We start from the raw sequence: 17,500 nt of genomic DNA, 5'->3' as shown, positions 1-17,500 counted from the left end.
GTATATTAGGGAAGCTTACAGAAGATAAATATATATATATGTGTGTGTGTGTGTATATGTGTATATATGTATGTGTATTTATATATAGTGTATATATACACATATGTATATATATGTATATACATATGTATATACATGTATGTATATTAGGGATGCTTACAGAAGATAAATGTATATTAGGGGTGCTTACAGAAGATAAATAAATAGATATATATATATGTATATTAGGGATGCTTACAGAAGATAAATGTATATTAGGGATGCTTATATAGGATAAATAACAACAAACTAAGTGAATTTTAAGACAAACCCAGATTGGGTGAATAAATTAACAACAGTGTAGCAACGGAGCAGGCGCTCCCTCGGACTGTTGGTGGTTCTGCGTTGGGGCTGATGGGATTGTTGATGTTAAAGTTGTGTTTTAGTGATGTTGTGTTCATGTTGTGGTTATGGCAGTGTTGTTTGTTGGGGGGTTCGACTCAGACTAAGAAGTTTACTGACCGACTGACTGACTGACTGACTGACTGACTGACTGACTGACTGCAGGACTGTGACTTAGACTGACATTGCTAGTTGTGACCTCAGGCTAGAAACAAATCTTTGTGTAGTTAGTTCTGGCCAGTGTGAATACAAGAGCCTGCCCGGGGTTGTGCGGTGTGTGGGCCATGAGAGTTGTGATTAAAAAGAGCACTCTGCCTCGCCACTCATTCTTCCACACCAGCTCGCCACAACACCAACCAAGAAAATCTCTTCAAATAAACGAACTAAGGCTCGGCCCATGTTCCCGGCTCGGCCCGTGTTCCCGGCTCAGCCCGTGTTCCCGGCTCAGCCCGTGTTCCTGGCTTGGGATGTTTTTTAAGGAATATCGGCATATCTCGATTTTCAGGTAGAAGCTGACAAGCTACCTCAAAAGTCGGTATCGCCCTCTGCTGTTTAAAAAGAGTGTCGCGATTAATTTTTCATCACCGATTTGAATCGTCGCGTATTTGTGTCGCAAAGTATCGCTACATTCCTAATGTACAGAGAGAGAGAGAGCGAGAGCGAGAGACGAGAGACGAGAGGGGGAGAGCGAGAGAGAGAGAGAGAGAGAGAGAGAGAGAGAGAGAGGGTGAGAGAAAGCAAAAGGGAGAAGAATGGAGAGAGATGACTCACTTCTTTCTAGCTCCTTGCTTCCTTTGTCAAAACACCACAGACACACAAGCACTCAGACACACACTCTCAAACATATATGCATGCACATACACATCCTCACCCCCCCACACACACATCCTCACCTCTCCACACACACACACACACACATCTCCCCCCCACAAACACACACACAGCAGATGTACTGAGTCAGTGTGTGTGTGCAGCCTTGGGTCTGTGGTTCCTTCAGGTGATCTCGGCACATTCTCTGAATACCACCTTCTCATTAAGGTCAACGCCACACCACACACACACACACACACACACACAAACACACACGTTTGTTGTGTGACATACTTTCACAAAACCAACTCAGCTTTGAATCATCAACCAACACAACACACCACAACACACCAGACAACTCCATGTCCAACATCACAGCTTCCATTCCCACATTTCAACCAGAGAACCAGTGTGTGTGTGTGTGTGTGTGTGTGTGTGTGTGTGTATGTGTGTGTGTGTGTGTGTGTGTGTGTGTGTGTGTGTGTGTGTGTGTGTGTGAGAGAGAGAGAGAGAGAGAGAGAGAGAGAGAGAGAGAGAGAGAGAGAGAGAGAGAGAGAGAGAGAGAGAGAGAGAGAGAGAGAGAGAGAGAGAGAGAGAGAGAGAGAGAGAGAACAACAAAACTCTGCAAGACATTGAAGAGTCTTTAAATGAAAATCATGGGGAGGTTTGGAAAAAATATTTTGACAACCTATACAAAGAAATACTGCCAGAAGACCCCTCATCTGAACAAAAACATGTAAAAGAAAAGCTGGGAATACTGGAATCAACTATAAAAACAATCACAACCCAACTGACTACCAAATGTCACTAGAAGAACCAACAGACAAACTCCAAAGTCTCAAGCCAAACAAAGCCTATGGCCCTGGCAGCATCAGGACTGGAATGCTCAAACACAGTTCTCTTGAGCTGCAGAAGGCCCTGCTTAAACTGTTCAACCTGATTCTACAAGCTGGCTGCTCTCCTGACACCTGGAATAGGGGGCTTATACCCCCAATATACAAGAGTGGATATAAATCTGACCCCAATAACTACCGAGGCATCTGTGTGAGCAGTAACCTGGGGAAGGTCTTCTGCTGTATTATTAATATAGGCCTTCCTTACCGTATAGTGTCTTGAGCAAGAGTCAGATTGGCTTTCTACCAAATCACCGCACTACAGATCACATCTACACCCTACATACCCTAATTAATCATCATGTTCACCAAAAAAATAAAGGAAAATATTTGCATGCTTCATTGATTTTAAGAAACCATTTGATTCTATCTGGCACGATGGCTTATACTATAAATTCATCCAAAGTGGCGTAGGGGTTGAAGTGTTTGACGTAATCAAATATATATATATTTGGAAATAAGTGCGGAGTAACACTTCTTGACAAACAAACAGAATACTTCACTCAAGGGTGAGGGGTGAGACAAGGCTGCAGTTTGACTCCAACCCTGTTCAGTATCTACATCAATGAGTTAGCGGTGTTACTGGAACAATCTGCAGCACCTGGCCTCACCCTAAACAACACAGATGTTAAATTCTTGCTCTATGCAGATGACCTGGTGCTGCTGTCACCCACAGAGCAGGGTCTACAGCAGCATCTGGATCTGCTAGAGAAATACTGTCAGAACTGGGCCCTGGCAGTAAGCTTAAAAAAGACAAAAATTATGATCTTCCACAAGAAGCCCAGGTGTCAGGAAAGTAGACACCTATTTACTGTGGGTAACACCGCCCTAGAGCACATGTTAAATTATGATGACCTGGGACTGAGGGTCAGTGCCTTGGGAGGCTTTGGTCTGGCAGTGAATGCACTTAAAGAGAAAGCCCGAAGAGCTTTCTATGCAATAAAAAGAAAATTCTATTAAACAGACATCCCAATCAAAATCTGGTCCAAAGTCTTTGACAGTGTCATCATGCCCATTGCAATATATGGAAGTGAAGTATGGGGTCCACTCAGTCAGCAAGACTACACCAGATGGGACAGACATCCAATAGAAGCCCTGCATGCAGAATTCTGTACAGATGCATGCAGGGCAGAATCAGGCCATTTCCCATGGATAATAAATATCAAAACAGATCAATTAAATTCTGGATGCACCTCATATCAAGTCCCCACCACACACTGCAGTTTAAAGCATTCCAAATCCAAGAGCTAAGAAAGAGTTCCCTCAGCCAGCTGGTTGTGAAACTAACTGACCCCGTAACCACTGACACAGATGAGTTTCAGACTAGCACTGCTAACCAACCACAGACTAGATAGAGTAAACCACATCATCACACAGTGCAACAACTCATATGTGGAACACAGAAACCAAATGACAACACAAATGAGGATGTTATGGGGCCCTGAGAAGAGAAGACAAACTGGCTGACTGCCTGTCCACTGTCAGAGACAGTCAGCACAGACACATCGTTACCACATACAGGTTCACTGACCAGTCTAGCCACTGACAAGGACAGACACACAACATCTTGGCTACCAAAACAGCAAAGAATATGTGGTGACTGTACAGCAGGTGAGGTGGAGACAGAGATGCACTTCCTGCTAAATTGTGAGAAATACCAGAACATAAGAGAAAAATACCAGGAGACATTTGAAATCCAGATTCCAAATGTTCTACTGCTGGATGAGAAACAACAATGGTCACTTATTTTAGGACAGGGTCAAAGGTCACACCTTGTGGCACAATATGTGTCAGAAGGCCATAGCCTAAGGGTCAGTGAGTGACCAACACACTGTCAATTGCTGTTCCAATTACTGTCAGTTACTGTTCAAATACTGTTCTATATTTCTATCAGTTCTACCCATTCCTTTATCCATTTGTTTTAATTTTATTTTTGTTTGATATTCTATTGACCTGTTTCACTGTCACCTGTTTTGGCAACATTGTAATTAATGCAGTCATGTCAATAAAGCATCACTGAATTGAACTGAATTGAATTGACAGAGAGAGAGAGAGAGAGAGAGAGAGCGAGCGAGAGAGAGAGCGAGAGAGAGAGCGAGAGAGAGAGAGCGAGAGAGAGAGCGAGAGAGAGAGAGCGAGCGAGAGAGAGCGAGCGAGAGAGAGAGAGAGAGAGAGCGAGAGAGAGCGAGCGAGAGAGAGAGAGAGCGAGAGCGAGCGAGAGCGAGCGAGAGAGAGAGAGAGAGAGAGAGAGAGAGCGAGAGAGAGTGAGAGAATGTGTGTGTGTACAGGTCCTTACCTTAATATTACAAGCCTGCTCCATTAGTCTGCGTGCGTTCTCAGCAGCTCTGTAGCGCTTTGGCAACTGGACTCTAAAGAACTTTAGCGCACCTTCGAAGTCCGCCTGCAGGAGGTCCTCTTTAGAAGTCTGGACAGGAAACACAGAAGGAGACAAGTCAGGAGAGGACAGCCTTTAGGATGCAACAGGATGTCCTGAACAGTACCACTGTACGACTCCACTGCCTGTTTACACTTCTGTTGTTGTTGTTTCCAGTTTTCTGTAAAGTATCTGTGATTCAAGTGGTTCTTTAAACTGAGCTGAAGCATCATGGCATGAAAACAACAGCCTTGGTTTTTACTTCATGCTGAAAACGGCTTCTTCCTGCATGCTCATGAGCAAAGTGCTCATGGGATTCAAGGTTACAGATGCCAAAAGATCTTCTCCAGGGTCACTGCAGTGACAAGTCTACATGAACCTCTTGTTCACAGCAGCTACCAAGTGGCGGCATGGTGGTTACACTGTTCCTCACAGCAACAAGGTCCTGGGTTCGAACCCCAGGCCATCCCAGGTCCTTCCTGTGTGGAATTTTCACGTTCTCCCTATGTCTGTGTGGGTATGCATGTTAGGGTTAATACTCCTGCCTGTGCCCCTAAGCAAGGCAATGGAAAGAACTGGAGTTGGTCCGCAGGTGCTGCAGTTGCCACTGCTCCTATACAATAGCATGGTTACATGCTGAGAGGAAGTTTGTTGTATATATACAACGCCAAATAAAGTGTCTTTATATGACGCTGGTTTGAGTCCCAGACACTGAGACTCCTCCACTGGAGCTGTAGAGGGCAGCAGCACAACAGTTCAATTTTCATCTGGATAAATGAAGGTAAACTCAACAGCACCACCCTGTGGTAAGATGATGCACTCTCACTTTATGACTGAGGCAAAACCCATTTCATATCAATATTTTCATCAAAAAGCCAAACAACTTCCGCCACAGGAAACGTCTGTTTTGACTGTTCACAACGGATGTTTTCACGACTCAAACAGCCGCTTCATATTACTAACACCCAAGTTCTCCTCGGGGATGAATAAAGTATTCTGATTCTGATCACGTTTAACAGTTAGATGATGGTGACAGTACTTCACAGTGGTGCTGAGAAAGTGATCCCAGTAAAAGTACCCAGCAGTAGTTCAGGTGTTCATAACGTTTCTGTGGCCGACTGACAAGTCAGGTCTCGCTACACTGTTCTTGGCATGTCTTCGCTTGGTGGACGCTGTTATTCAAAAGTAATCAGCAGGTAACTGTGTGTCTTCTCAAAGTTCACTAGGTAGTGATGACATCTGAGTTTTGTGGCATTAAATCAGTGTGAGTTGGTGGATCACCAAACAGCGAGCGGTGTGTTGGTCTCCACTGGAGCCCCTCTTGGACATCTTCTTTGACTCCTACTGGTCAGAAGACGTCTGTACACTAGTAGGGATGTTAAGAGCCTGGCTGCGTCCCAGATCACATACTGGCCTACTAATTAGTCTATCAAAATACCGTGTGAGTGTTTTTGTATCTCCACAACCAACCTTTTCAGTAAACAGTACCTAGATGTCATCCTGTGTCCAGAGACGTTCACGCTGGACACTACACTGGACACTACGCTGGCCTGAGTATCTCATGATGCAGTACTTCACAACAACCAGCAGGCAGAGGGCGACGCAAACCCCAACCAGTACAACAATGGAACAGTTGAACTGTAAGCAGAACTGTTCACTATGCAACACAGAACACAGTTAAAATCATCTTTTATCTTTACACTAAGACCAGGTCCAAACCTGCTACATGTCTGGACCGCGTACATTCAATATTCAGTTTGCTACAGGGACAGTCGGTGGTAGTGTTTGTAATTTGTGACAGGGATAGTCAGTTTGCTACAGGGACAGTCAGTGGTAGTGTCTGTAATTTGTGACAGGGATAGTCAGTTTGCTACCGGGACAGTCAGTGGTAGTGTCTGTAATTTGTGACAGGGATAGTCAGTTTGCTACAGGGACAGTCAGTGGTAGTGTCTGTAATTTGTGACAGGGATAGTCAGTTTGCTACAGGGACAGTTAGTGGTAGTGTCTGTAATTTGTGACAGGGATAGTCAGTTTGCTACAGGGACAGTCAGTGGTAGTGTCTGTAAAGTGAATTCCTGGATACTAGATGTTCATCTGCAGTGTCCCAGTAATATGTCCCTTCGCGGGAAGTATTACTGGGATGTCCACTTGGGGATGAAAAAAGTATTCTGATTCTGATATTTGTGTAAGTGTACTGAAGTAGTACATCACATGACATGAAGTAGTACATCACATGACATGAAGCAGTACATCATATGCCATGAAGTAGTACATCACATGACAAGAAGTAGTACATCATATGACATGAAGCAGTACATCACATGACATGAAGTAGTACATCATATGACATGAAGCAGTACATCACATGACATGAAGCAGTACATCATATGACATGAAGCAGTACATCACATGACATGAAGTAGTACATCACATGATATGAAGCAATACATCACATGATATGAAGTAGTAATCACAAGACAGGAAGCAATACATCACATGACATGAAGTAGTACATCACATGATATGAAGCAATACATCACATGATATGAAGTAGTAATCACAAGACAGGAAGCAATACATCACATGACATGAAGCAAGACATCACATGACATGAAGTAGTACATCACATAATATGAAGTAGTAATCACATGACATCACATGACATGAAGCAAGACATCACATGACATGAAGTAGTACATCACATGACATTAAGTAGTACATCACATGACATGGAGTACATCACATGACATGAAGTAGTACATCACATGACATGGTTAAGCTGCGTTCAAGTAAGAAAGAAAAAGTTCTACAATACTTCCCACTCATATCTTGGGATGTTTGATTAGAAACAGAACTTAACGTAATTGTAAGTAGAACTATTCTAATTACCGGTTAACCCCCCTCCACCCCTCCATCTGTTAACCCCCTCCTCTTCCATCTGTTTCTACCTGCGAACGTCTCTTGTGTTTCTAACACTCTCTCTGTACTGCGTGTTTTGTCAGGCTGTGGTTTTTCATTACATGAAGATCTGCTGTCTGTCCTCCTCTGCTCCCGCTGGACTGGTACAGTACCACATGTGGACAGAGCAGCAGCATATTCTATCTGTTAGTGTGCAATACATGTAGAACCAGCGGGAACTAGTGATGTGTCAGTGTCGGTCGGGAACCAGCTGGAACTAGTGATGTGTCGGTGTCGGTCGGGCTGGAACTAGTGATGTGTCGTGTCGGTCGGGAACCAGCTGGAACTAGTGATGTGTCGGTGTTGGTCGGGAACCAGCTTGAACTAGTGATGTGTCGTGTCGGTCGGGAACCAGCTGGAACTAGTGATGTGTCGTGTCGGTCGGGAACCAGCTGGAACTAGTGATGTGTCGGTGTTGGTCGGGAACCAGCTTGAACTAGTGATGTGTCATGTCGGTCGGGGTGGAACTAGTGATGTGTCGGTGTCGGTCGGGAACCAACTTGAACAAGTGATGTGTCGGTGTCGGTCGGGCTGGAACTAGTGATGTGTCGTGTCGGTCGGGAACCAGCTGGAACTAGTGATGTGTCGTGTCGGTCGGGAACCAGCTGGAACTAGTGATGTGTCGGTGTTGGTCGGGAACCAGCTGGAACTAGTGATGTGTCGTGTCGGTCGGGAACCAGCTGGAACTAGTGATGTGTCGGTGTTGGTCGGGAACCAGCTTGAACTAGTGATGTGTCGTGTCGGTCGGGAACCAATTGGAACTAGTGATGTGTCGTGTCGGTCGGGAACCAGCTGGAACTAGTGATGTGTCGGTCGGGAACCAGCTGGAACTAGTGATGTGTCGGTGTTGGTCGGGAACCAGCTGGAACTAATGATGTGTCGTGTCGGTCGGGAACCAGTTGGAACTAGTGATGTGTTGTGTCGGTCGGGAACCAATTGGAACTAGTGATGTGTCGGTGTTGGTCGGGGACCAGCTGGAACTAGTGATGTGTTGTGTCGGTCGGGAACCAATTGGAACTAGTGATGTGTCGGTGTTGGTCGGGAACCAGCTGGAACTAGTGATGAGCCGGTGTCGGTCTGGAACCAGCTGGAACTAGTGATGTGTCGGTGTTGGTCGGGGACCAGCTGGAACTAGTGATGTGCCAGTGTTGGTCGGGGACCAGCTTGAACTAGTGATGTGTCGGTCGGGAACCAGCTGGAACTAGTGATGTGTCGGTGTCAGTCGGGAACCAGCTGGAACTAGTGATGTGTCGGTGTTGGTTCGGAACCAGTTTGAACTAGTGATGTGTCGGTGTCGGTCGGGGACCAGCTGGAACTAGTGATGTGTCGGTGTTGGTCGGGGACCAGCTGGAACTAGTGATGTGTCGGTGTTGGTCGGGGACCAGCTGGAACTAGTGATGTGTCGGTGTTGGTCGGGGACCAGCTTGAACTAGTGATGTGTCGGTGTCGGTCGGGAACCAGCTGGAACTAGTGATGTGTCGGTGTCGATCGGGGACCAGTTGGAACTAGTGATGTGCCGGTGTTGGTCGGGGACCAGCTTGAACTAGTGATGTGTTGGTGTCAGTCGGGAACCAGCTTGAACTAGTGATGTGTTGGTGTCAGTCGGGAACCAGCTGGGACTAGTGATGTGTCCGTGTCGGTCGGGAACCAGCTGGAACTAGTGAAGTGTTGGTCAGGAAACAGCTGGAACTAGTGATGTGTCGGTGTCGGTCGGGAACCAGCTGGAACTAGTGATGTGTTGTGTCAGTTGGGAACCAGCTGGAACTAGTGATGTGCCGGTGTCGGTCGGGAACCAGCTGGAACTAGTGATGTGCCGGTGTCGGTCGGGAACCAGCTTGAACTAGTGATGTGTTGGTGTCAGTCGGGAACCAGCTGGGACTAGTGATGTGTCAGTCAGGAAACAGCTCGAACTAGTGACGAGTCCGTGTCGGTTGGGAACCAGCTGGAACTAGTAAAGTGTCGGTCAGGAACCAGCTGGAGCTAGTGGCGTGTCGGTGTCGGTCGGGAACCAGCTGGAACTAGTGATGTGTCGGTCAGGAGCCAGCTGGAACTAGTGATGTGTTGGTCGGGAACCAGCTTCAACTAGTGTCTAGTCGGTATCAGTCGGGAACCAGCTGGAACTAGTGATGTGTTGGTCGGGAACCAGCTGGAACTAGTGATGTGTAGTGTCGGTCGGGAACCAGCTGGAACCAGTGATGTGTCAGTGTCGGTCGGGAACCAGCTGGAACTAGTGATGTGTCGGTCGGGAACCAGCTTGAACTAGTGTTGTGTCTGTGTCAGTCGGGAACCAGCTGGAACTAGTGATGTGTCGGTCGGGAACCAGCTGGAACTAGTGATGTGTTGGTCGGGAACCAGCTTGAACTAGTGTCGTGTCGGTGTCAGTCGGGAACCAGCTGGAACTAGTGATGTGTTGGTCGGGAACCAGCTGGAACTAGTGACGTGTCGGTCGGGAACCAGCTGGAACTAGTGATGTGTTGGTCGGGAATCAGCTGGAACTAGTGACGTGTCGGTTGGGAACCAGCTGGAACTAGTGATGTGTCGATCGGGAACCAGCTTGAACTAGTGTCGTGTCGGTGTCAGTCGGGAACCAGCTGGAACTAGTGATGTGTCGGTCGGGAACCAGCTGGAACTAGTGACGTGTCGCTCGGGAACCAGCTGGAACTAGTGACGTGTCGGTCGGGAACCAGCTGGAACTACTGATGTGTCGGTCGGGAACCAGCTTGAACTAGTGTCGTGTCGGTGTCAGTCGGGAACCAGCTGGAACTAGCGATGTGTCGGTCGGGAACCAGCTTGAACTAGTGTCGTGTCGGTGTCAGTCGGGAACCAGCTGGAACTAGTGATGTGTCGTGTCGGTCGGGAACCAGCTGGAACTGGCGACGTGTCGGTTAGGAACCAGTTGGAACTAGTGACATGTCGGTTGGGAACCAGCTGGAACTAGTGACGTGTCGGTCAGGAACCAGTTGGAACTAGTGGTGTGTAGGTGTCGGTCGGGAACCAGCTGGAACTAGTGATGTGTTGTGTCGGTCGGGAACCAGCTGGAACTAGTGATGTGTCGGTCGGGAACCAGCTGGAACTAGTGTCGTGTCGGTGTCAGTCGGGAACCAGCTGGAACTAGCGACGTGCCGGTGTCAGTCGGGAACCAGCTGGAGCTAGTGATGTGTCGGTGTCAGTCGGGAACCAGCTGGAACTAGTGACGTGTCGGTCGGGAACCAGCTTGAACTAGTGATGTGTTGGTCGGGAACCAGCTGGAACTAGTGACGTGTCGGTCGGGAGCCAGCTGGAACTAGTGATGTGTCAGTCAGGAAACAGCTCGAACTAGTGACGTGTCCGTGTCGGTCGGGAAACAGCTGGAACTAGTGAAGTGTCGGTCAGGAACCAGCTGGAACTAGTGATGTGTTGTGTCCGTCGGGAACCAGCTGGAACTAGTGATGTGTCGGTGTCGGTCGGGAACCAGCTGGAACTAGTGATGTGTCGGTGTCGGTCGGGAACCAGCTGGAACTAGTGATGTGTCGGTCAGGAACCAGCTGGAACTAGTGACGTGTCGGTGTCGGTCGGGAACCAGCTGGAACAAGTGATGTGTTATGTTGGTCGGGAACCAGCTGGAACTAGTGTCGTGTCGGTGTCAGTCGGGAACCAGCTGGAACTAGTGACGTGCCGGTGTCAGTCGGGAACCAGCTGGAACTAGTGATGTGTCGGTCGGGAACCAGCTGGAACTAGTGTCGTGTCGGTGTCAGTCGGGAACCAGCTGGAACTAGTGACGTGTCGGTCGGGAACCAGCTGGAACTAGTGATGTGTCGGTCGGGAACCAGCTGGAACTAGTGACGTGTCGGTTGGGAGCCAGCTGGAACTAGTGATGTGTTGGTCGGGAACCAGCTGGAACTAGTGACGTGTCGGTCAGGAGCCAGCTGGAACTAGTGTTGTGTTGGTCGGGAACCAGCTTGAACTAGTGTCGTGTCGGTGTCAGTCGGGAACCAGCTGGAACTAGTGATGTGTTGGTCGGGAACCAGCTGGAACTAGTGATGTGTAGTGTCGGTCGGGAACCAGCTGGAACTAGTGATGTGTCAGTGTCGGTCGGGAACCAGCTGGAACCAGTGATGTGTCGGTGTCAGTCGGGAGCCAGCTGGAACTAGTGATGTGTTGGTCGGGAACCAGCTGGAATTAGTGATGTGTAGTGTCGGTCGGGAACCAGCTGGAACTAGTGATGTGTCAGTGTCGGTCGGGAACCAGCTGGAACTAGTGATGTGTCGGTCTGGAACCAGCTTGAACTAGTGTCGTGTCGGTGTCGGTCGGGAACCAGCTGGAACTAGTGACGTGTCGGTCGGGAACCAGCTGGAACTAGTTACGTGTCGGTCAGGAGCCAGCTGGAACTAGTGATATGTCGGTCAGGAACCAGCTGGAACTAGTGATGTGTCGGTGTCGGTCGGGAACCAGCTGGAACTAGTGATGTGTTGTGTCGGTCGGGAACCAGCTGGAACTAGTGATGTGTCGGTCGGGAACCAGCTGGAACTAGTGTCGTGTCGGTGTCAGTCGGGAACCAGCTGGAACTAGCGACGTGCCGGTGTCAGTCGGGAACCAGCTGGAACTAGTGATGTGTCGGTGTCAGTCGGGAACCAGCTGGAACTAGTGACGTATCAGTCGGGAACCAGCTGGAACTAGTGATGTGTTGGTCGGGAACCAGCTGGAACTAGTGACGAGTCGGTCAGGAGCCAGCTGGAACTAGTGATGTGTTGGTCGGGAACCAGCTTGAACTAGTGTCTAGTCGGTGTCAGTCGGGAACCAGCTGGAACTAGTGATGTGTCGGTGTCAGTCGGGAACCAGCTGGAACTAGTGATGTGTCAGTGTCGGTCGGGAGCCAGCTGGAACTAGTGATGTGTCGGTCGGGAACCAGCTTGAACTAGTGTTGTGTCTGTGTCAGTCGGGAACCAGCTGGAACTAGTGATGTGTCGGTCGGGAACCAGCTGGAACTAGTGATGTGTTGGTCGGGAACCAGCTTGAACTAGTGTCGTGTCGGTGTCAGTCGGGAACCAGCTGGAACTAGTGATGTGTTGGTCGGGAACCAGCTGGAACTAGTGACGTGTCGGTCGGGAACCAGCTGGAACTAGTGATGTGTTGGTCGGGAACCAGCTGGAATTAGTGACGTGTCGGTTGGGAACCAGCTGGAACTAGTGATGTGTCGGTCGGGAACCAGCTTGAACTAGTGTCGTGTCGGTGTCAGTCGGGAACCAGCTGGAACTAGTGATGTGTCGGTCGGGAACCAGCTGGAACTAGTGACGTGTCGGTCGGGAACCAGCTGGAACTACTGATGTGTCGGTCGGGAACCAGCTTGAACTAGTGTCGTGTCGGTGTCAGTCGGGAACCAGCTGGAACTAGTGATGTGCCGTGTCGGTCGGGAACCAGCTGGAACTGGCGACGTGTTGGTTAGGAACCAGTTGGAACTAGTGACATGTCGGTTGGGAACCAGCTGGAACTAGTGACGTGTCGGTCAGGAACCAGTTGGAACTAGTGGTGTGTCGGTGTCGGTCGGGAACCAGTTGGCTGTATGAGCCGGCTCCTCTCTGACAGCACATTTCTTTTTTCTTTCCTGTTTTGTAAATAGTGAGACTTGTGTGTTGTGCTGGTTGCCAACATAAAAAACATAGTTTGATATAAGTACAAGGTTCAATACATATGTGAAATAACAGTGTTTGATACTTTTACATTATTTACGTTTTTCATCCATCCATCCATTATCTGAACCGCTTATCCTGCTCTCAGGGATGCTGCAGCCTATCCCAGCAGTTATTGCGGGCAGGCGGGGAGACACCCTGGACAGGATGCCAGTCCATCATACAGGGCTGACACACACACACACACACACACACACACACACACACACACACACACACACATACACACACACACACACACACACACACACACACACACACACACACACACACACACACACACACATACACACACACACACACACACACACACACACATATTCATACCTAGCAAAATTTAGTACGGCTGATTCACCTGACCTACATGTCTTTGGACTGTGGGAGGAAACCGGAGCCCCCGGAGAAAACCCATGCAGACATGGGGAGAACATGCAAACTCCACACGGAGGATGACCCGGGACGACCCCTAAGGTTGGACTACCCTGGGCTCGAACCCAGGACCTTCTTGCTGTGAGGCGACCGTGCTAACCACTGCACCGCCGTGCCGCCGTAAGGTTTTCATACCAAACATAATTTAAAATTATGGTACTCTGGAAATTATAAAATTTAGTATAATTTCATTGAACAAGTTAAGTGACATATGTGCACACATACCAATCAAAGGTCAAAACATTGTTAATGTGGTTGAGTTGTAAAAACCAGAACTGGTACTAAATGAAGAGCCGTTTGGGAGCTGAACGAACTGGCTCTTATTGCTGAGCTCAGCCAAATGATCTAGCTCATTAAAAAGAGCCAGGATTCCCATCACTGGCTGGAACCGCCACGCGGACTCATTTTGAAAGAGCTCGGTGCCCGATCCGTAATATCTTTGGTCAGCCGATCAATCACGTAAGTTAAGTGGCATCATCGGTCACCTGATCCAGTGGCCCAAACAAGTAAACATGATCGCTCAGTCAGTCAGTCTAAACATGTTCATTGCCATGGCACTATGTCCGAAAAGCCCATATACGTTTTACTCATATATTAACAGTATGCTGAAAACAGTACATATACAGTGGTTTCAGGAAGTACTCAGACCCCTTCACTATTGCAGTTTGTGTTGTAGATTTAATTCTAAATGGATAAAATTGCCATTTCAGCCACATTCTATCACCCATGACGACAAAGTGAAAAAATGTTTTTAGGCATTTTTGCAAATTTATTAAAAATCTAAATGACCCTTTGCTGTGGCGCTCCAAATTGTAGTCAGGTGCATCCTGTCTGCTTTAATTATCTTTGAGATGTGTCTAGAACTTGATTGGAGTCCACCTGTGGCAAACTGAATTAACTGGACATAGTTTAGAAAGGCACACACACGTAAACCAAGAACCAAGCCAGGAAGTCCAAGGGACTCTCTGTAGAACTCCACGATACAATTGTGATAAGGCATAGATCAGGGCAAGGTATAAAACCATTTCTAAAGCTTTGAGAGTTCCCAGGAGCACAGTGGCCTCAATGATTGTGCACTGGAACCAGTTTGGAACCACCAGAACTCTTCCTAGAGTCACTCTAAACAGCTTCGGGAGTTCTCTCCATAGATGGGAGAACCTGCCGGAAGGACGACCATCTCAGCAGCACTCCATCAATAAGGTCTTTAGGGTAGAGTGGCTAGGCAGAAGCCACTATTGATTGAAAGGCTTGTGGCAGCCTGCTTGGAGTTGGCCAAATGGCATTTAAAGGACTCTGAGAAGATGAAGAAAAAGATTCTCTGGTCTGATGAGACAAAAACTGAACTCTTTGGGCAGAACTCCAAGCACTACATCTGGTGAACACCAGGCACTGCTCATCACCTAGCTAATATCATCCCTACAGAGAAGCAAGGTGACAGCAGCATCATGCTATGGGACTGCTTCTCGGCGGCAGGGACAGGGAGAATTGAGGACAGCAAATTGAGAGAAGGATGAATGCAGCCAAATACAGAGGTCCTTGAAGAAAACCTGCTACGAAATGCATGCAACCTCAGACTAGGGCAACGGTTCACCTTTCAGCATGACAATGACCAAAGCACACAGCCAAAAAAACGCTGGAGGGGCTTCAGGACAAATCTCTGACTGTCCTTGAGTTGCCCAACCAAAGCCCAGATTTAAATCCCATGTAATATCTGTAGAGGGACCTGAAGATGGCAGTTAAGACTCTTTCCAGCTAATCTGATGGAGCTTGAGAGGATCTGCCAGGAAGAATGGGATAAACTGCCCAAATCCAGGTGTGCAAAGCTTATACAGACTTGCCCAAGAAGACTTGAAGCTGTAACTGCTGCCAAGGGGCTTCTACAAAGTACTGAATTAAGGGTCAGCATACTTGCATAACCCTGTGATGGCCTGGCGGCCTGTCCAGGGTGTCGCCCCGCCTCCCGCCCTATGACTGCTGGGATAGACTCCAGCATCCCGCGACACTAATTGGGATAAGCGGCCTGGATAATAGAGGGATGGAATACTTACATAAATTATATTTCAGTTTTTGATTTTTAATAAATTTGCACACATTTCTAAAAAAATGTTTTGACTTTGTCATCATGGGTTATTGAGTGTAGATTGATGGGCATAAATAGCAATTTTATCCATTTGAAATTAATTTAAAACACAATAAAGTGTGCAAAAAGTGAAGGGGTGTGAATACTTTCCACAGCCACTGTAAGTCATATGTAGTACGGAACATGTGACTTCGGACGCAACCCGATTCCCTGAAGGCAAGTGAGTTACAGGTGGAAAAAATATTGAATAAAAGACAGAAAATGAGAGAGCATGCATATGGTTTTTGGATCTTATTTCTCGCAATACACCCTCTTAAATATACTGCATCATTAATTTACTGTCTGCACAAGCCTGATCAAATTCAGGCGCACCGAGGGTTGGAGTCCATAGGATTCGTGGTTGTGTCAGGGAGGGCATCTGATGTAAAATTTGGCTAAATCAGTACGTGGATTGACAAGACCATACCAGATCCATCAAGGCCCAGGTTAACAAAGATCGCCATCGGTGCTGTGCTGTCACAGGGTACCGATGGAACTATCAAATCTGCCGTGGCGACCCCTGGGAAACAGGGAACAAGCCAGAAGAAGAAGAAGGTTGGAGTCTATCCCAGCATGCAATGGGCAGGGAGACACCCTGGACAGGTCATCAGTCCATCACAAGACAGACAGACACACACACACACACACACACACACACACACACACACACACACACACACACACACACACACACACACACACACAGCACCTCTGGACCATTTAGCGTCTCCAGATGAGCTGACAGTGACTGTGTTAACATATAGCCAGTGATGTGATGACGGTGAAACAGTGCATTACGGTGTAAGATGTCTACATGTGATTAACTAATGTGATCTCTTCCACAAAGAGAGTTTGTGAGACTCAGATAATCGAGTCTATAATAATAATAATAATAATAAAGTGAGTTTACGAGACTCAGATAATCGAGTCTATAATAATAATAATAGTAATAATAATAATAATAATGATAAAGTGAGTTTACGAGACAGATAATCGAGTCTATAATAATAATAATAATAATAATAATAAAGTGAGTTTACGAGACTCAGATAATCGAGTCTATAATAATAATAATAACAAAGTGAGTTTATGAGACTCAGATAATCGAGTCTATAACAAAAATAATAATAATACTAATAACAATAAAGTGAGTTTACGAGGCTCAGATAATCGAGCTATAATAACAATAATAATAAAGTGAGTTTATGAGACTCAGATAATCGAGTCTATAATAATAATCATAATAATAATAATAATAAAGTGAGTTTACGAGGCTCAGATAATCGAGTCTATAACAATAATAATAATAATAATAATAAAGTGAGTTTATGAGGCTCAGATAATCGAGTCTATAATAATAATCATAATAATAATAATAATAAAGTGAGTTTACGAGGCTCAGATAATCGAGTCTATAACAATAATAATAATAATAAAGTGAGTTTATGAGGCTCAGATAATCGAGTCTATAATAACATAATAATAAAGTGAGTTTATGAGACTCAGATAATCGAGTATATAATAATAATAATGATAATAATAATAAAGTGAGTTTACGATGCTCAGATAATCGAGTCTATAATAATAATAATAATAATAATAACAATAATAATAAAGTGAGTTTACGAGGCTCAGATAATCGAGTCTATAATAATAATAATAATAATAAAGTGAGTTTACGAGGTTCAGATAATCGAGTCTATAACAATAATAATAATAATAATAATAAAGTGAGTTTACGAGGCTCAGATAATCGAGTCTATAATAATAATAATAATAATAAAGTGAGTTTACGAGGCTCAGATAATCGAGTCTATAACAACAATAATAATAATAATAATAAAGTGAGTTTACGAGGCTCAGATAATCG

General features: G+C 46.5%; 1 protein-coding gene across 4 annotated transcripts in view; it reads right to left on the bottom strand.

Moving 5' to 3' along the window:
• The window catches only part of rabgap1l (RAB GTPase activating protein 1-like), a 249,462-nt gene that overhangs the window by 84,413 nt on the left and 147,549 nt on the right, over positions 1-17,500 (bottom strand). For all 4 annotated transcript variants that reach the window (XM_056275886.1, XM_056275888.1, XM_056275887.1 and 1 more), the window contains one exon: positions 4,381-4,509. In XM_056275886.1, coding sequence (XP_056131861.1) covers positions 4,381-4,509 — 129 coding nt within the window. The remainder of the gene's footprint in view (positions 1-4,380; positions 4,510-17,500) is intronic.

The sequence above is a fragment of the Lampris incognitus genome, chromosome 3 (assembly GCF_029633865.1).
Source record: "Lampris incognitus isolate fLamInc1 chromosome 3, fLamInc1.hap2, whole genome shotgun sequence".
In the NCBI taxonomy this organism is placed as follows: Eukaryota; Metazoa; Chordata; class Actinopteri; order Lampriformes; family Lampridae; genus Lampris; species Lampris incognitus.
Note: the sequence above shows the minus strand (reverse complement) of the source record. Positions and strands in the feature narration are given on the sequence as shown.